General features: G+C 35.7%; 5 protein-coding genes across 6 annotated transcripts; 1 reads left to right on the forward strand and 4 right to left on the reverse strand.

Moving 5' to 3' along the window:
• Positions 1–59: 59 nt before the first annotated feature.
• On the reverse strand, positions 60–3,134 carry LOC104762926 (uncharacterized). Its single transcript, XM_010486338.3, has 5 exons — positions 1,564–3,134; positions 1,329–1,453; positions 654–745; positions 461–547; positions 60–353 (listed from the first exon to the last, which is right to left on the reverse strand). The coding sequence occupies exons 1-5, from the start codon at positions 1,911–1,913 to the stop codon at positions 246–248; spliced, it is 762 nt and encodes a 253-aa protein (XP_010484640.2). The 5' UTR covers positions 1,914–3,134; the 3' UTR covers positions 60–245.
• Positions 3,135–3,302: 168 nt separating this feature from the next.
• Positions 3,303–3,793, reverse strand: CLE20 (CLAVATA3/ESR-RELATED 20). Its single transcript, XM_019239459.2, has one exon. The coding sequence runs from the start codon at positions 3,770–3,772 to the stop codon at positions 3,533–3,535; it is 240 nt and encodes a 79-aa protein (XP_019095004.2). The 5' UTR covers positions 3,773–3,793; the 3' UTR covers positions 3,303–3,532.
• A 1,796-nt stretch (positions 3,794–5,589) lies between these two features.
• Positions 5,590–7,133, reverse strand: LOC104762933 (uncharacterized). 2 transcript variants are annotated; one of them, XM_010486358.3, is made up of 3 exons: positions 6,686–7,133; positions 6,169–6,192; positions 5,590–6,060 (listed from the first exon to the last, which is right to left on the reverse strand). In XM_010486358.3, exons 1-3 carry the CDS (start codon positions 6,888–6,890, stop codon positions 5,714–5,716), a joined length of 576 nt encoding a protein of 191 aa, XP_010484660.1. In that variant the 5' UTR covers positions 6,891–7,133; the 3' UTR covers positions 5,590–5,713. The 2 variants fall into 2 exon arrangements, with proteins under 2 accessions (XP_010484660.1, XP_010484651.1); XM_010486349.3 differs by having other exon boundaries at positions 6,151–6,192; positions 6,686–7,075.
• On the reverse strand, positions 7,104–9,291 carry LOC104762944 (putative FBD-associated F-box protein At1g05080). Its single transcript, XM_087497663.1, has 4 exons — positions 9,001–9,291; positions 7,965–8,866; positions 7,733–7,867; positions 7,104–7,635 (listed from the first exon to the last, which is right to left on the reverse strand). Exons 2-4 carry the CDS (start codon positions 8,862–8,864, stop codon positions 7,360–7,362), a joined length of 1,311 nt encoding a protein of 436 aa, XP_087353789.1. The 5' UTR covers positions 8,865–8,866; positions 9,001–9,291; the 3' UTR covers positions 7,104–7,359.
• Positions 9,292–12,965: 3,674 nt separating this feature from the next.
• Positions 12,966–17,083, forward strand: LOC104762954 (uncharacterized). Its single transcript, XM_087507926.1, has 3 exons — positions 12,966–13,500; positions 13,631–16,608; positions 16,732–17,083. Exons 1-2 carry the CDS (start codon positions 13,165–13,167, stop codon positions 16,562–16,564), a joined length of 3,270 nt encoding a protein of 1,089 aa, XP_087364052.1. The 5' UTR covers positions 12,966–13,164; the 3' UTR covers positions 16,565–16,608; positions 16,732–17,083.
• The last annotated feature ends 1,887 nt before the right edge of the window (positions 17,084–18,970 follow it).

The raw sequence follows: 18,970 nt of genomic DNA on the forward strand, positions 1-18,970 counted from the left end.
TAAAGCTTAGTGGCAAGGCAAGGGGATTTTCCAAATCAGTGAAACTAAAACAAGACAAACATTGAAACTTTCTCTATATACAGAGCTTTATCACTCAATACATCATTGGTATATCAACATCAAAACGTCTTACAGCACAATCTGATAATTCACCTAAGATCTTATTCCATCTTACACACACACATATATCCCTTTTTGGCTTTCTCAATCCATATATAATAACACATTATCCAAAGTCTAGGCTTTTAAGATTTAGGTCCCAGAATTTTCGAAAGCTCCTTCAAGATTGGTTTCTCCTTCATAGTGCCACCACCGTCATTCTCAATATGCCACTTCTTCGACATGTTACCCGCCTGTATATTTATTGTCTTTTGGTTAGCATTAACAATCATAGAAATCATTCTAACCCAAATCCTTTGTAACTAAGCAATCAAATTTTGTTTTTTCTTTGACATCATACCCAAGTTCTTAGGGGCTCTACTTGTTCCTTCAAAGACTCCAGTTTTGGCTGAAAAAGATCTCTGCCTTTCAATCTTATGTCATCAGCCTAACAGAAAGAAAATCACACAGTAAACCAAGTTAGAAGAAAATGGCATTCAAGATCAGTCAAGCGAGCTTCCAAATGTAAAAACATAAGAGACATGCAATCTTACATTGCGCATGTCTAGTTTCGAGGCGGCCGTTCCAATGACCAAAGTGGCTGAGCCAAAGATGATAATAGTAGCGGCTGCAAATGCTTTTCCGACTGCAGAAACCAGAATTAATTGGAAAACTCGACATTAGGCAAGATTTTCAAACACTTCATTTACGACATCAGGAACATAGAACGACAAAAGATAGACATCTCAATCTCGTTGTTCAGTGGCAGTTTCTGCTATTCTAGAGTGAAGGCCCACTTATATAAAACAACCACATGATAGAAACTACCAGAACAGAGAGATACTTCAGACTGCTGAGTCAAAAACAGACCCCCAGAAAGCGGTTGTTACATTACACACTCAAAACTCATTAACCCTAAGCCACGGATAATTTAGACTTTCATAACCATACAAAACAAAATTTCTCTAAAGTAAGCTGGAACCTCATCAGAATTAATGCAATATCAGTCCCTAACAGGGTAAGATAGACAAGTTTGGGATAGCAATTTACATGATCAACATTAGCAAAATCAAGGAAGTATACACAGAACACGTAGATATTCCAATCTCTCTGTCTCTAGCAAACAATCCAGATCGAGCCATGTTACTCTGTAGATAACTATAGAGTCCATGTTTCAAAGTTCAAAATGAATGGGTTTTTAGGTAAAGAAAGAAGAGAAGTGAACATACTGTGTTGAAGTCCTTCACCAGCAGCTTTCAATTTTTCAGGATTTACAGGAGTGCCATATCTGTCTCTCCTCAATTCATTAGCTGTTGAAGCGAAAAACGAATTCTCAGATTCCGGCAACTCCCATCTGCAATCAAATCAACCCAATTATCAACAATTTCATTTTAAAAACTGAGAATTTCGAAATCCCCGAGTGAAACAGAGTATAAAACCCTAGTTTCGATCAAGTTATAGTACCTTCTGCGTCCGAATGTGACCTGAGGCAGAGACACATAACCTCTGAGAGGATTCAAGACGTCAGGGGAAATAGAAACGGCTGCGTTTGGGTCTGATTCAAGAGCCCATTTGGAGAATTGGGAGAGAGACGAAGGATCAGGAGGACGGCCATAGATTCTAGAAGGAAGAGAATGGCGTAGGATCTCCGGAAGAACGTCAGGTTGAATTTCCGGTGGATCCGCCGGAAAAGATGGGAGCTTTTTGCCGGTGGCAGGAGATTTCTCGGCGATGCGATTAACGGCGTGTTTGGATTCCTGGAAAAAGTAGGCAGCTTCTTTTCCCGCGAGTCTCCCTGCTGCAAGAAAACTCATTTTATTTTGTTGTTTTGGGTTTGATTAGTCTCGTTGCTTTCTATTTATACAATATTGTCCTCATCGGTCACATAAATCCATATAAAGATATGATTTTTTTAATGAAAAGTAAATGAATTTAAAGGATTAAAAAAACGATTTCCCAAATCTTGGAGATCACGGGAGTGTAGAAGGAAGAAGATGGATTGGATATGTTCCACTTTCTTGGAGAGAAGCTCTTTTTGACTTTTTAACCAGAGGTTGAAGACAGGAGACCAACTTTTACTTTCTTAACAAGTTGAAATCAGTGGCCACAGCCCCAAAGCAACGGTTCTGATTCAACCATATCTCCTCAACAGGATGACCAGCTCAAACAGATTTCAGTGTGATGAACTGATGACTATGTGTTACTTTTAGTCCCAGCTGAATGCAGACATTGAACAATTGCTGTATAAACCCTGTTATCTATTTTGTAACTTTTCTTTATCATCTCGGCAAATGATTCGTCCGATTTTCCAGCCTTGGACAAACTTGAGATCATTGCTGTAAATGTTACAAACGTTTTTGACCAAACCCTTTGAACCCAATTCATCAAAGAGCCTTGTTGCTTCATCCATGAATTTCCCCTAGTATGAGCGACAAGTATGTTATGAATCCAAAACCATCCCTTTGGCTTCCATTGTAAGTGACAACATTAGGTTGTTCTTTGCCTCTTTCAAGTTCCCTTCTTTGCAGTAAATATCCATCAAATTAGTGTAATTCACTGTGCTAGGCTTGACACCTCTATCAATCATCGTGAACAATCAGTCAACTATCTACTCTTTTCAACATCACCTCTCCTACACAATCCTTCAACCCACAGTTTTCAATGAATAAAACACTGATCTTCAATACTCAACCCTTTGTCGAAAACGTAATCGAAGATCTTCACACTCTCTTCGAACATTCCGTTATCCGCATAAACCCTAAACGTCAATTCCAAAAACTCAACCTTTTTCTTCGTTAAATCCGCAATCCACCATCGCAAAACCCAAACTTTCGATCGGACGTTCGTAAACCCCATCGAGAGCAATCGAATTAAACAGAGAGCTGATTTGTCGACACTTACGAGCGGTGTAAAGCCGGTGAGAAGAGTGGCGGATTCGAATGAAGTACTCTTGCCGAAAGAGAGCCAGAGAAGGCTTCCGAGTTTGTGCCTTAGCGGCTTAGCGCAAAACGGCGTCGTTTGTATTTCTCAATAATGAAGTTTTTATTAAGGGTCAACAACACAATTAACTACGTTTTTGGCCAAATTCGATCAAACAAAACCATTATTACATCATTTGTTCCCTCGGTTTAAAATACATAAGAAGAACTCAAGAGTAAAGATGTATGTACTATGACTATATATGTACCACATCCACACAGATATTGATTCAAGCCCTCATCATATTATAAACAACAACCAAGTATTGAGAAGAGAATGGAACAAAAAAAAAGATTGGATTAATCCTACATTAAAATTCGTGTAGTAGTAGTAGATATACATATGTGATATAATCTCTGTGGTTAATTAGGATTTAACAAAATAGAGGGGAGAGAGTTTAGAAAGGAAAAAAACTAATAAATTTATCTGATTCTTTGTTGTTGTACGTTCCTCATCATCGCTTGTTGTGCAAAGGGTTTGATCCCGTCTTTACCTTCCTTTTCTCCGGCAGGATTTCTCCGGCGTCAACTACCGGTAAAGTAGGTTTAGAAGGGATGAAGACTCTGTCTTCGCCAGAAGGTTTAGATGAGAAGCTTCTTCGTCTCTCGTCGACGTGGATTCTTGAAGCTTTAGATAGAACAACAACGAGGAAGATAAAAACAATGAGACAACGAATACGACGAGTCGGATTCATATTCCTTTGTGTTTTTTTTTATATATAAGAAAACAAAAATATTTTTTACTTCTCTTGAAGAATGTTTTTTTTTTCTTTTTCTTAGAGAGATTTTTGGTATATATGATTATGAGAAACAAGGTGTGATGCACAAACTTCCATATGTGTTGTTGCGAGTGTGTATATATATTTGCATTTTATTTAGGGATTAGGTATCGACATATATGGTCCACTTCATAAAGTTTCTTCTTTGTCAACATTTATTTTATATCTTACAATATTTATACAAGTTTATTTTTTTTATATAAAAAAAATATAGAACTTTGAGGTGCCATTTATCTAATACATTGTGTGAGTCAAAAGATTAGTAAAATTTCTATATTTATAATTAGACCAAAACATAGTCTAGTAATTAGTTTTAATGTCGTCCTTACTTTATCATCTTGATTCAAACTCGTATAGTCATCTTCATTCAAACTCGTATAATGCATGTTTTCTTTGAAATATGAAGTTATTCATATCATAATATATTTTGTTTATCATACATACATAAAATAGAATGTTTTTGTTGATTTATAAAAATAAACAATTGATTTGAAAATAGAGTAGTAACAACAACAACAACAACAACAACAAGGTTTTACAAATGTGCCCTTCGATTAGTGCTTATGTTTACAAAATATACAAAATATAACTGTGGAACTGTCAGTAACTTGTAAAAATGGAGAGAATCTGATAAATACAATGGTGAACGGTGAACCCCACTTCCCACCTAAAAATGGCCGGTTTAAAAGTGAGTATTGATTATAGAGATAGATGCAACGATTTTGAAATTCAACTCACAAGGAAATAAAATATCCAGTAGCTCTAATTAATGCGGTGTTCACACACACACATGCACATGTAGATCAATACATATGTTATAGTTCACACACATATACATAAGACTGTCTATATGTATATAGCAATACCATGTGGTTAACGCGAATATTGGTCAATAAGTAAAGATTTTGTATTGATTATTTTCTGATTAGTTTTCACATGTGTAACGTAAAACATAATTTTTAGTTCATTAAACATATCAGCTTGTGCTACTTACGCGTGAATGTAATGAAGCTTTTTAAGGATTAAAGCATTCGTATGCAGAATGATGAAGCTTTGAATAGCGGCATGATTTGTATGAATATCATTATCAACAACAACATGGAAACACAAGAGACAAAGTTACTTATAAAGTTACATTTTTCTTCTGTTGACCTTTTTTGATTTGAGACCGGAAAATTCTGCTTTCTTTTTTTCTCCACAGACTAATTCAAAAGTCATGATCAATAATAGAATAAAACCTACGTTTTAAAAAATATTTTGACTAGTGAAAACGACTTTGGTCTATTGGTCGATAGACTAGAGTTAGCTTTATATACTAGATCTCATGTTTTAACTTTAAAACCGACTACAGCTGCAAAATTCTCAACATCTCTCATCATGTCAAACATTGAACTGTTCGTTCGTGGTGGTGGTTATATTATTTTCATAGTTTCCGGCTGATATAATATTCTATTTTTCCTGATTATCAAATGTTGCCGACCATTAGGGAAACATTGGCCAGATTTATTGGATTTGGGCCTATTAGAAATCTGGCCTATCTACTCCATATCTGTTGAGACAAATTTTAGATAGAATCTCTGCTGTCTTCACCACACACACTATAAACCAAAGGGAAGGTCCAAAACTGTTACAATAATTGGTAAAATCTGTTTTGTTGTGTACATTGTGTAATGAGTATGGCGGTCACTTTGATTTAATTTGGGTTATTGTGTTGAGTGTTTTCTAAAAGCATATTATAATTAGTGATTGTTATATTGAAGATTATAATAGTAGTTGACATTATATTGTCACAACCCAGTTACAATGTTACAGGAGTGATTTGGAACTAAAGATCCTTTTGCTGATCCTTGGGGTTTCCTAAGCAACCTGAACATTGCTTTTGGTTTTAGCATTTGACTTGGTGGCTCCTTCTCTCCATCCTTTTTGACGAGCTCTCTCTTCCCACTTGGATGTTAGCTTTTTCTGCTTGGAGAGTGCTAACTCCGCCTTTTCCCGAGCTTCTTCGCATGTTTCCATACCGGAGTTGCACTTATCTGCATCCTTTTGGTATGAAGATGTTACCTTCTTGGCCTCCAATAGTCCCATGTCTGCTCGTTTGTGTTTCTCTAAAGACTCTGCTTCACGCATCTTCAGTTCCTCGGTTAAAAGTTCAGCATAGTTCTTCTCAGTGTCTTCGTTCACCTCAGGATCGTGCTTTGCACAATCTACAACATTCAAAAGCAAAATGCTTGATACAAAAAGACTCGATTGCTAAAACTCGAAAGACTCTCAATCTGATGCAGTTCAGGAAATACCCATCACAAGTAACTCACCGACAAAAGAAGTATTACTGAGTTCTGCAAGAAGAAAGGAAACAAGTTAAAAAAAGGGATTTGGTAACATCAGAAAAAGAATATAAACTCAGCTTAGCAAGAAACATATACAGTAGTAACTAAGAAATTTGTTACAACTACAAACAATGGATTTCAACTCAAGACTTCAATCTTCTTTGAATTCACTAAACAAATAACTGAGAGTATCATCACAAGTGAATCACAATTCAAGTAGATGTACACCTACTTACTTAGTACTCTAAATCATTCTCAGATTCAAACTCAAGGAAGAACCAAACTCAAAGGCAGCATGCAATTCAGTAACTTCAGAACCAGAAAACAAAAAAAAAAATCGAAACTTCAAAAGCCAACTATATACTAATCTTCTACTTCCAACAGCTACAATACCAAAAATTCCTACAGCCCTCAGCAAAAAAGGAGTAAACTTTAGCCACAGATCTAGCAAGATTGTCATCAGGAGGAGCACAGATCAAGCAAAACTCTGTTTTTTTTTTACCTTTGGGAATTGTGATAGCGGGATAAGGAGGACAATCACAGGGGCAGGAAGGGCAAGAGGAGGTGGAAACGACGGCGGAGGAGTGGCTAACGGCGGCCAAAGCCTCAGTGAGATGCCAGTAGAGGGGCGGACCAAGTATGTAACCAGCCATGCTCAGTCCCAGCAAAACTAACCCGATCTTCAACGCCGCCGCGTGTCTCCCCATTAAGAAAGAGATACACCGATTAGGTGAAAATTAGAAATTTCCGGCGAGTGGGGATTTTAGCTGTCTGAGAGAGAGAAGACGCTATGTTGAAAAATTCGGTGCTATAAAAGAATCACTTTTGACTCTTTTGCTAATTCCATCGACAGTTGATAAAAAAAAGTGCAATGAATGTGACTGTGTGTATTATTGACACCTTAGCCGTATAGTTTCATTTTGTGACAATGTGAAAATTCTGTGTGTTTCTTTGTTTCTTCCAAGATCTAAACCGGTATTACAACAATACAAAAAACAATAAACGAATCACCGGTTTAAAAACTGGTCAGATTAATTAGAAGCTGGTCCCTTGCAGAGACGTTTCCTAGTCATTCTCGTATACATACATACGCTTCCCTTATGTCCTCTAAACTTAATCAAACCAACATCTAACAGCTAAATCCAAACAAACTGTATAGTGTGTAGTGTAGACTGTTCATTTGAACAAAAGGTGAGATGTTGGTGAAACCCTAGGAAGATCTTGTAACTCCTCGATGATCAACTCTTGGTCTTCAAGATCCAACCTCAAAGAGATTGTTGCCGTTTTTAAACGCATAGAGTTGGCTAAAATGTATGTCAAGAATTCTTCCTCTTCTAATCTATCCCCATAAGCTCTCCACTCGAATATCTCAAGCTGTGATGACAAGCATCCGGGAACAGGACTTGGTTGGTTCCATGCAAATGGGATATGCTTGGGCCTATAGATATCTTTCTGAGAAGCAGTGAGGGGTTATATATACATATGGTAATTAAGCAAAAAAAATTAGTACATTAAAGCTAGAACAAAGGAGGATGGTGATTATACGTACATCATCTACCAAAAGCTCTTTTAGTTTTGGAGCATTTTCAAGCAAAAGTAGGAGTGGTGTTAACCAGTCTCGTCCAAATGGAAATATGCTTAACTTTATGAGTCGAGAGAAGTTGATGGTAGTACAACACTTAACCTGCAAACGAAACAAACAAAACACTTAATATAGTAAGAGCGAGAGTAGGTAGATGCAGCAATGAAATTACAATGAGTTAAATTAGATAGATAGATACCATTGCATCAGACAAGTACAGATAAAGAGACGAGACTGAAGAAAAAGAAGTTAGAAATTTTTCATCCTGATAACAAGACTTAACGAAGATATTTGCATCCCGGAGACAGGGCATATCCTCGATGGAGTGAGAGTCTCCTGAATAATCAGTGATTCGACAGCTGGTCATTGCAGGAGCATCTACAACCAAAGACCTATCGGTATGGTCTACTACATCATTGCTGCTGCTGCCAGAGGAATAATTAGCATACCACAAGTCCCATAAAGTAGGCACTTTGACCGTAAACTTTTTCACATTGTCATCTTCTCTCCGTGTCACTGACAAGACTTCTAGAACAGGGCAGCTCGATAACAAGCTAACGAGAGAATCCTCGTCTTTATACACGACACGGTTTAGTTCGAGGTCTGTGAGGGATGGGAGGTAGGCGGAAGAAGAAGGAACATTCACGAGAATCTGGTCGGAGAGAGTCAGGTCAGCCAGATATTCGCAAGAGTAAAGGCTCTTGTGCAAGCTGGTTGGACCAGCGGACCAGAGGAGCTTGATATATAGGTTAATCACCAAGCAGTCAACAGCTTTTGCAACCCACTTTCCGATATCAACATCGTCAGTAGTAGGGCACTGTGGACCAAGTTCCATATGCAAGCTGTATATTAAAGGTGCCTTGTGGAGTTGCAATGACTTGTTAAGAAACCACCAAACGCTTTTCTTGCTTTCACAGTCGATGTCTTTATACTCGAGTGTAGTTACCATCGTCCAGGTAGAAAGCCATCGTTTCGACAGAAACATGGTGGCTACTGCGTCTTTTGTCGGGAGAAGATCCAATATCATTACGAGCAAATCATCGGGTAAAACACTGATCCTATCTTCACATACGGTCTCTTCAACTTTGGCTTCTGCCATATCTTCACGAAGCATATAACATTCAGCGTCAAAAGCAACACACAAAAAAAACGAAAACACACTCGTTTTTAGGTTTTGGTAGTTGTCGGATGGGACATTGTAACTTAGGTAGAAATTATAAAGAAAGAAAGAATACCTTTTAGGCGATTGGCACCCTCGTTAACCCTAAATTCCGGCGGGCAAAAAGATCTGATGGCGAGACAAAAGAAGAAGCTTTCTCGTCCGTTACCGCTCCCTCCCTCCTACTTCCAAGTTTGCCCGCGTCCTGGCTTGTGCGTCGTCCACGGGGTCTCTGAATTCAGATCTGGAAGACAACCCACATGTGAAGCCAAATTTCGAAATCCCAGCTCAAAGTCTTCTTCTAAATCCGGTTGACGTCGAGGGAACGCTTCCCTTGGGTCGAAGACAGTTTCGTAGGTTTTGTTTTGTAGTTTTGTCAAAACAACAACATTGACTTTTATATGTATACGGGCAAACTGGTCAGAAATTCGGATCAAGAGTTCAAGCTGGGCCTACAGAAAGAAGAACGTGTGTTGGGCCAAAAGCAAACTCAAACCCATTCAATATAGGTTTCGGTTGCAGTTAGTTACAGAGTTAAAAAAAACAGCTACACAAACCGAATTTATTAGCGGTATAGTAATTAATTATTGAAGCATCAACATGTAATCTCATAGTCTGTAATAATAGCAAATATATTTGATTACACCATGCTCACATTTCATAAGTCAAATGTTGATTTTCATTGTGATGTTGAGAGTTTTAAACCTTACCTTTTCATATGGTGATTTTGTTAATGAACCATTTACAAGTTTTTTTTTTTTTTACACACATAGATAAGGTTTTTTTTTTTTACACACATAGATAAGGTTTTTTTTTACACACATAGATCATTATATATTATCAGTTACTTGCTTGTTTTTATTCTACTATTTTATACAAAATATATGTTTCACAATAATTGACAGCACTATAGAGAGTATAGTGAAATGAAACTATATATTTTATATTATAATCCGTTATAAACTGCATCATGCATGTAATTGATCCGATCCTAATTATTATTAACACTGTAATGCATATATATATATATATATATTTTTATGACGCACAGATTAACAAATCATTTATTTTTTCTAAGTAAAGATATTATTTATTAGTATATAGAAGACGACGTCGTTTGGTTTTATATGAGAGGACGACGTCGTATGGTTTTGAGGACCAAATATTATATAGAGGACTAAATATCCTTTATCCTATAAATCACAAGTCACTTGTCCAATAAAATTTTGCCACATGGATTTCTGTTTTTAGTTTTAATTATAAAACAAATTAAAGATCGTGTTGAAAAGTAAGCAAAACTAATTATTTTGAAGAAACGGCATTGGCAAAACAACTGGGCTTCGTAAGTTAAGGCCCATGATTTGGTAAAAAAAAAGGTATTTAATTGTTTTTCTCTCAAAAATATCATTGCAGAAATCTGAAAACAAGAAAAAAAACAATATTTAACTGTTCCACTGAAGCATTACTCCACGATCCCTTTTTCTCGGCCATGCTTCTAAACAAAAACAGTTCATTATTCTCATATATAAGCATGTCTTGATCTCTCATATTTGCCTCATCTTCATAGTTTGGGTTATTTTCATTCTTTATTTTTCTTAAAAACCTAGAATACGCATGGCTTCAAATCAGATTTTTTATGTTCACTTTCAAGGATTTTCGTCCTTTCAATCTTTAACAATTTACTTTATATGACTTTTTTTTCCGTTTGCTCACGTTTGGTTTATTTATTTCATCGTCTTATTCTTTCGCATCAAATCGGTCATGGAGGAAGAATCGTCATGAGCTCTTTGTGTCTTAGTTATTTATTCAAGTATCCTTGAGGAGAGATATACTTAATTACAATGCTTCATGGAAACTGGGATGAGAATTTAAGGTGATTACCACGTCATCGTTGCTCAGTTCATTGGATAATTCATGTCATGATTTTTGAGAATGGAGATTCGCATTTACTTTTTTTTTTTTGTTAATATGATAGTTTATGTGGATACGTTGTTCCCATTTAACCATGTATTTGGCAATATGCAGTGTTCAAGGAGTTGCAGAGTGATAGTGAAAGTATTTATTATGCTCACGTCTTGATTTCTAAGGACAAACAGGAAGATGCAAAGTAACAACAAGACTATTTCAGAGGCCCAATTGCTATTTAATCACAAGGATCATGTTGCCGACCTAGAAAGCTTTTGAGGAAACAACGAAAAAAGAAGGTACCGGAACAATTATTTTGAAATCCATGTGCACAAGTACGCTGTACTTCGTAAACCAATTTACCAAATTCCAAATTATTAATTTTTTTACTTCATCTAAAACTTTGCAGAACAAGTATGCCTTCAAGTAGAAAAATGTTTCTAAGGATTTTGCCATGTGCCCTAAGCAAGTAGGAAAATTATATTGTAAGTAACACATAATTTAGAAATTTGTGGTGGTTCTTTGTGCTAATACTCCTATATTATATGATTTCAACACTTTTAATTCCGTGCGTATGCACGGGGCAAATACTAGTTATATAATAAACCAATTATTTATTATTATATAGAGGATGGCGCCGTTTGGTTTTGACGACCGCGTTTTAGTATGTTTAGGATAGTATGTTTAGGATAAGAAACAGTTTGATTGATAAATGTAATGCATTTTTTTTATGTTTGAGCTGAGAACTACGTCGTTTGATTTATATGAAGTTATAGGCGCGCGTGACGGCCGCAGACTAAGGAAGAGAGAAAAATATCAAATGGTTCGAGAAAAATAGGGCTCGTAAACATCAAAAGAATGGGCCCTATAAAGAAGAATTTGACCTAAGAGAAGAGAGATATAAAAGGCGAGGAGAGACTGGTAAACCTAATAAGTAGTACACCATTTCAATTGATAAATGTAATGCATTTTTTTTATGTTTGAGCTGAGAACGACGTAGTTTGATTTATATGAAGCTACAGGCGCGCGTGACGGCCGCAGACTAAGGAAGAGAGAAAAATATCAAACGGTTCGAGAAAAATAGGGCCCGTAAACATCAAAAGAATGGGCCCTATAAAGAGGAATTTGACCCAAGAGAAGAGAGATATAAAAGGCGAGGAGAGACTGGTAAACCTAATAAGTAGTACACCATTTCAATTTGTTTTTTCTTCGTCTTCTTTCGAAGTTCTGTGTTGCTGCGGCGTTGGGGTGGATTGTTCTAAAATCTGATTTACTAATGCGTTTTGGTGCTGTATGCAGGTACTTAAAGTGCCAAGTACAGAACTAGGTACCACAAAGAGTTCTAAGGGTTGATACGCTGTGCCATATTTGTACTTATTATTATTTTTAGTCATACAAATAATTATGATTAGTCATACAAATATACTCTCTCATGAAGTTAAAAATATATAAAATCTCTCTCTTCTTCCACACTTTCCACATTTGATTTTTTAATTAATCAATAAAATGTAATATCCTAAACCGGACCAATTCAAATCAGACCAAATTATTCCTAAATCAGAGACTGAGCAAAATCGATACCAAAGGAAGACATCATCATTCATTAGTAATCAAACCCCATATTCCTTACGAAATGCCGATGTGTGGAGAAAATTTATCAAGTATGTGATAGTAAATGGATAATTTTTTTAGTAAAATCTAAAAACCTGTTATTAGATTCTAATTTATTTAGAATTTTGATGATTTCAATAAAATCACACAAAGTGAATAAGTGAAAGATTTAAAAGAATTGTTAAAGAGTAATCTATATTGTTGATTAGTTTTTCTATAATCTTGTAAAATATTCCAAACAATTTTAATATTTTATTCATAGTTTCCATAATTTTATTTTGTGAAAAAATATAAAATTATAAACCAATAATACAATAATTGAATTCATTAATAATTAAGGAGAAAACGTTCAAATTAAAACTATGATCATTTGATGACTTTATTCATTCATAAATAAAATCTTTTTTTCGACGAAAAAAAACCCATGATCATTTGAATTCTCTTCAATAAGTTGTGCCATATTTGTACTTATAATTATGTTTAGTCATACAAATAATTATGTTAGTCATACAAATATACTCTCTCATTCATGAAGTTAAAAATATATAAAATCTCTCTCTGATTCCACACTTTCCACATTTTTTTTTTCAATCAATCAACAAAATTGTAATATACAAAACCGGACCAATTCAAATCACACCAAACTATTCCTAAATCAGATAGCGAGGGAAGAAGACGTCATCATTATCATTAATCAAAACCCCAGATTTCGTCTCCTTAAGAAATGCCGATGGAGATCTCAGTAGATCTGATAAACCAACTCAAGGTCTCGCTTCGAAAAGAGGCCAAGCTCTCCTCCTTCGATCCCGTGGGCGATAACTCAGACCCATCTCTCTCCACCCTTCCCACATCCGCGGAGGCAATTGCAGAACTAGATGCTTCGGCTCCGTACCTCCGTTGCCGGAACTGCAAAGGAAAGCTTCTGCGTGGAATCGAGTCTCTGATCTGCGTCTTCTGCGGCAATCAGCAACGTACCAGCGATAATCCTCCTGATCCCATCAAGTTCACTTCCACTTCTGCTTACAATTGGTTTCTCACCTCTCTCAATCTCGATGGATCGGTAAAAAAATAAAGTCGAAACCTTTTCCCACTAATTTTTAATTCCGTTTCCGAATTTTGATGAGGATTTGTGTATTAGTCAGATGTAGTAATGTGGTGTGTTTAAAAAAAAACGAACTTTTTATCTGCAGGAGATGGTAGAGCCGTTAAAGGAAACGAATGGATCAAGCAGAGGAGCTAAGGCTCCTGTGGTTAAAGGAATTGCTGTTTCTAAGTTTCTTGATTTGGAAATTCAATGGTCTGCAACAGATAAGTCTATAAAGAGTGGAACACCTGATGATGATGGACAATTAGTGCTGAATAGAAATCCCCTGAATTTGGGAGGAATTAGTCTTGATGATATTCTCGTTGAGGGAAGAGGAGATCTTTCAAAAGTGGATCCAGCAGAGAGCAAAACCGTGGATGATGATGATGATTTTAAGGATCCACGTAGTCTTAGCTTATTCGATAGTGTAAAGAGTCCGGGAGTTGTTAAGGGAAAATATGTTATTGTTTCTTCTGAGGAACATGAGAATCTTAGTTTGTTTGCGCGACGAGATGGTCAGGAAAATGTTACTTTAGCAGCTCAGGGAAACTTTGGGTTCTTTGAGGAAAAAGATGTTCCGAACTCTTTTAAAGATGATGAAAAGCTTAGTCTGTTTGGGGGAAAAGATACTGAGAGAACTAGTTCTTCTAAGAAGGATGAGAGTTTTGGTTTCTTTGAGGGTATGGATGCTCAGAGAAGTAGTTATTCTAAAGAAGGTGAAAATCTTGGTTTGTTTGAGGGAAAAGATGCTCAGCGTTCTTCTAAAGATGATGAGAGTTTTGGATTGTTTGAAGGTAAAGATGCTCAGAGAAGTAGTTCTTCTAAAGATGATGAGAGTTTTGGATTGTTTGAAGGTAAAGATGCTCAGAGAAATAGTTCTTCTAAATATGAAGAGAGTTTTGGATTGTTTGAAGGTAAAGATGCTCAGAGAAATAGTTCTTCTAAAGATGGTGAGAGCTTTGGATTGTTTGAAGGTAAAGATGCTCAGAAATCTAGTTCTTCTAAAGATGATGAGAGTTTTGGATTGTTTGAAGGTAAAGATGCTCAGAGAAATAGCTCTTCTAAAGATGATGAGAGTTTTGGATTGTTTGAGGGTGCATCATCAAAGTCTTTTGATGACAAGATTGTTGCCTCGTCTTCTGATTGGGATTCCGACTTTCAATCTGCTGGTCATAATCCTTCGCCGAAAAAGATTTGTGGTGACCCGTTCGTAAATTCTCCGGTTGATTTGGCTGCTCATATGGACTCTGTCTTTGGTTCGGGGAAAGATTTACTATATGCAAAACCGGCAGATTCTTCGCCTGCTTATGTTTCCAAAACTGGTGATCGGTTGCAAGATGATTTATTTGGTAATGTCACTGGTGAGCCCCAAAACAACGATTCAGCTGTCCATGATAAGAATGAGGGACAGGTTGTAGGCGGCAATGGAAGTTCATCCATGGATATTGATTGGATTGGAGATGATCTATGGCAAACCAATGAAAAGAAATCCATTGAGAAGACCCCTGCATATGTCAATGATGATGATGATGACGATGACTGGAGTGATTTTGCAAGCTCGGCTAACTCCAAGACTCCTAATAAACCACTTTCTCAAACCATAGAAAGTTCCCAAGAAGAGATTTTTTATGGACAGGCGCAAGTTAAGAACGGTGTTAAAGAACAGAACGTAGAGGAGAAGCAGAATACTGGTACAAGCGTGATGTCTGACATAGGCAAAGGACTAGAAGATGATCTCTTTGGAACTTGGGATAGTTTCATATCCCCAACCATTCCGCAGGCGTCTAAGCAGCCTCCCACCAATCATGCGAATCTATCTGGTGAAAAAAATCCGGAAATGAACTTGTTTGGGGAAAATAACAATCACAGAGACCAGCAGCACGAAGATGTCGGTTTTTTTAAGGCGAAAGAAGTCCAGAATAATGTTTCTTCTGAGGAACATGAGAATCTTAGTTTGTTTGCGCGACGAGATGCCCAGGAAAATGTTTCTTTAGCAGCTCAGGGAAACTTTGGGTTCTTTGAGGAAAGAGATGTTCCGAACTCTTTTAAAGAGGATGAAGACCTTAGTCTGTTTGGGGGAAAAGATATTCAGAGAACTAGTTCTCCTAAGGAGGATGAGAGTTTTGGTTTCTTTGAGGGTAAGGATGCTCAGAGAACTAGTTCTCCGAAATATGATGAGAGTTTTGGATTGTTTGAAGGTAAAGATGCTCAGAAAACTAGTTCGTCTAAGGAGGATGAGAGTTTTGGTTTCTTTGAGGGTAAGGATGCTCAGAGAAGTAGTTATTCTAAAGAAGGTGAAAATCTTGGTTTCTTTGAGGGAAAAGATGCTCACAAAACTAGTTCTTCTAAAGATGATGAGAGTTTTGGATTGTTTGAAGGTAAAGATGCTCAGAGACATAGTTGTTCTGAAGAGGATGAAAATTTTGGTTTGTTTGAGGGTGCACCATCATCAAATGCTGACATTAAGTCTTTTGATGACAAGATTGTTGCCTCGTCTTCTGATTGGGAATCTGACTTTCAATCTGCTGATCGTAATCCTTCTCAGAAAAAGATTGGTGGTGACCACTTTGTAAGTTCTCCGGTGGATTTGGCTGCTCATATGGATTCTGTCTTTGGTTCCGGAAAAGATTTACTCTATGCAAAACCGGCAGATTCTTCAACTGCTTATGTTTACAAAGCTGGTGATTGGTTGCAAAATGATTTATTTGGTAATGTCACTGGTGAGCACCAAAACAACGACTCAGCTGTCCATGATAAGAATGAGGGACAGGTTGTGGGCGGCAATGGAAGTTCATCCATGGATATTGATTGGATTGGAGATGATCTATGGCAAACCAATGAAAAGAAATCCATTGAGAAGACCCCTACAGATGTCAATGATGACGACGATGACTGGAGTGATTTTGCAAGCTCGGCTAATTCCAAGACTCCTCCGGAAATGAACTTGTTTGGGGCAAATAACAATCACAGAGATCTTGATTTTGACAGTATCAAACGTTCTGATTTCTTTTCTGAAAATATTGGCGGCAAAACTGACTGAGAGGAAGCCAAAGTCATACCTTCTGGAACCTCTACCTTAGACAGGTTTCTTATTTTCTAGTCAAATTCTTGTTCCCTAAACTCTCTAAATACCTTCAGTTCGTACTTACAAGGAGCTTTAGTAACATGTTCCGGGTTTTTTTTTGGATTTTTGGCTTTCGATTACAGAACGAGTGATCCTGATGGTAGTAAAGATCAAACAGTTGATCTTGTTGTAGGCACAACAACAACAGCAGCTACCAAGTCAAAGAGTGAGGTGCCGAGGAGCTGATGTCACAGATACAAGGAGCTGATGTCAAAGACCAAACTTTCTGTGCCTCCAATCTCCAAGACAGAGTAATATTATCACACTGTACTCTCCTATCTCTCTTGTTTTTTTTCCTGGGGCTTGGAGATTGCTTGTTTTCACGTATATATATACATATGATTCTCAATAACTTTCGAAGAATTCAGTTGTTGCTTGTTCTGTAGCCACAAGTAGTTTCAGTCTAGTGGTATTTTCATTTGGGTTGCTTACCAATTTCATTGATCTTGGCCACTTGGGGTACATACATAAACAACTGAGACTTGTAGAATTTGTTTGGATATCACCTCAGTCTCTGGTTATTAAAAAAGAACTTGGTTGCTCTGTTTCTCTGCTTAAGCTTTTATAACCAAGTACCCACCAAATCCAGAGTCACTGTGTTATCCTTTTTTTCTGATGAGATAGATGACTACTGGCATCACTTGAACCGAAAAAACCGAAAAAAAACGAAATTGGACATGTGCAACCGACGTAACTTACTGTTAGTCAATCGTTTTCTTGAGAGCAACTATTTTATTTAGTAAAGTATATCTCCACATGATACACGTTCTTGTTTGTAATTAGATGGATACTCACTCCAATATGCATCTAGACATATTTAACTATATATATGAATTTAGACAAATCTTACCGTCGCCTTATATGTTGAGACTCTGTGGAATCATTCTCCAAAGCATGATGTTTTGCTAATGTATAAAGATTTTACCCAAGAAAACAGATGTAAGAAAATATTAGAAGCAAATATAAATAAGATCTTCAAGAAAAAATGAAAGTGAGGACAAAAATGCGAAAGAGAAGTAAATAATTTTAAAAACAAAAAAAAGAATCTTAATTATCAAAATTAAGTACTGATTTGCCTTTGAGTTTAATGACTGTCGTACGTAAAACCACTTCTTGTTGGGAACTTACTTGTTTTATTTTGTTCCATGAATATGTTATTATTATTTTTTTTTAATTTTTACGGATGCAAGTAAAATAGGTTTTCTTTTTTGAATGTTACAATAAATCAAATACATTTTCTATGCGCCCACCTACAAACTCGACCTTAAATTTTTAAGTTAGGTTAACAGAAATCATCTCATCTTAACATTAATCACCTTCGAGCAACATTGCCATAAATTGAATTGAATCATCGTTTGAGCAAGTTGTATATAACTCTTAACTAGCTCACATTAATATTCCATCCTCTTTTATAATATTATTACTAGGAGATATCTCCTGTTTTTTACAAAATTTATAATATAATAACCAAAATTATTGTTATATTTTTTTAAAAATATATATTATTTTTTTTGAGACAATATTTACTTTTAATATTACAATTGTTTGATAAGTCTACATATATCTTTTTAAATACTAATTATTTTAGAATATTATAGTAGCTTAATATGTTTGTTTGGTAAATCTACATATATCTTTTTAAATTCTATTTTTTGTATGTTACTATTTATATTGTTTGTTTGTTGTATTTACATCATTATTTTGTGAGAAATTTTAAAGTAGTACTTATTATATTCTAATTGTGAGTAAATAAAATTATTAATATATCAATCATATAATTTAAATTTGCGTGGAACATTAAAACACATATTTTTTTTTCATAGATTGAGTATCCTGTATTCGTTTTTGAAAACTCAAATTACAACATATGCAGAAAAAGATCTACATATTTATTTATCATATGTATTATATGATAATTCAAAACAATTTGTAAATGAAATAAAAGAAAGATGATTAGGAGAATCATAATTTAAAATCTTAACAAAATCTTTCAAACATAGTTATTAAAATAATAATTTGGATAATTAGATATAAAAATCTTACTTTTTAAAATTCCGATTGGTTTACAATTTTTTAAAATTAATTAGTAATTTTTGTCCATAATAAATTAGAGAGAGATTTTTTTTTGGGAAATTAATAATTATTTAAAAAAATTTATTAGTCTAATATTAAAATTATATTTTTACCCTTACTGAAAAAAATAAATAGTTGTCTTAAGACCAATGACATTGTCATGTAATTTCTTACAGTTTATAAGGTTAATTTTATATTTGTAATTTCCAATTAATATAGTAAGATTTTCGTACAATATATATCTGGTCT

The sequence above is a fragment of the Camelina sativa genome, chromosome 3 (assembly GCF_030686135.1).
Source record: "Camelina sativa cultivar CO46 ecotype springtype chromosome 3, ASM3068613v1".
Taxonomy (NCBI): domain Eukaryota; kingdom Viridiplantae; phylum Streptophyta; class Magnoliopsida; order Brassicales; family Brassicaceae; genus Camelina; species Camelina sativa.

What these genes read in the sequence shown, in the direction of transcription:
- LOC104762933 (XM_010486349.3), bottom strand. Translation starts at nt 6,890, where the DNA reads ATGGGGAGACACGCGGCGGCGTTGAAGATCGGGTTAGTTTTGCTGGGA. An exon ending in CGCTATCACAATTCCCAAAG is followed by an intron (nt 6,193 to 6,685) that starts GTAAAAAAAAAA and finishes TTCTTCTTGCAG; the next exon opens with AACTCAGTAATACTTCTTTT. An exon ending in CGGTGAGTTACTTGTGATGG is followed by an intron (nt 6,061 to 6,150) that starts GTATTTCCTGAA and finishes TGAATGTTGTAG; the next exon opens with ATTGTGCAAAGCACGATCCT.
- LOC104762954 (XM_087507926.1), top strand. Translation starts at nt 13,165, where the DNA reads ATGCCGATGGAGATCTCAGTAGATCTGATAAACCAACTCAAGGTCTCG. An exon ending in CTCTCAATCTCGATGGATCG is followed by an intron (nt 13,501 to 13,630) that starts GTAAAAAAATAA and finishes TTTTATCTGCAG; the next exon opens with GAGATGGTAGAGCCGTTAAA.
- LOC104762926 (XM_010486338.3), bottom strand. Translation starts at nt 1,913, where the DNA reads ATGAGTTTTCTTGCAGCAGGGAGACTCGCGGGAAAAGAAGCTGCCTAC. An exon ending in CGAAACTAGACATGCGCAAT is followed by an intron (nt 548 to 653) that starts GTAAGATTGCAT and finishes TCTTTCTGTTAG; the next exon opens with GCTGATGACATAAGATTGAA. An exon ending in TAGAGCCCCTAAGAACTTGG is followed by an intron (nt 354 to 460) that starts GTATGATGTCAA and finishes ATAAATATACAG; the next exon opens with GCGGGTAACATGTCGAAGAA.
- LOC104762944 (XM_087497663.1), bottom strand. Translation starts at nt 8,864, where the DNA reads ATGGCAGAAGCCAAAGTTGAAGAGACCGTATGTGAAGATAGGATCAGT. An exon ending in TGTACTTGTCTGATGCAATG is followed by an intron (nt 7,868 to 7,964) that starts GTATCTATCTAT and finishes TTTCGTTTGCAG; the next exon opens with GTTAAGTGTTGTACTACCAT. An exon ending in AAGAGCTTTTGGTAGATGAT is followed by an intron (nt 7,636 to 7,732) that starts GTACGTATAATC and finishes ACTGCTTCTCAG; the next exon opens with AAAGATATCTATAGGCCCAA.
- CLE20 (XM_019239459.2), bottom strand. Translation starts at nt 3,772, where the DNA reads ATGAATCCGACTCGTCGTATTCGTTGTCTCATTGTTTTTATCTTCCTC.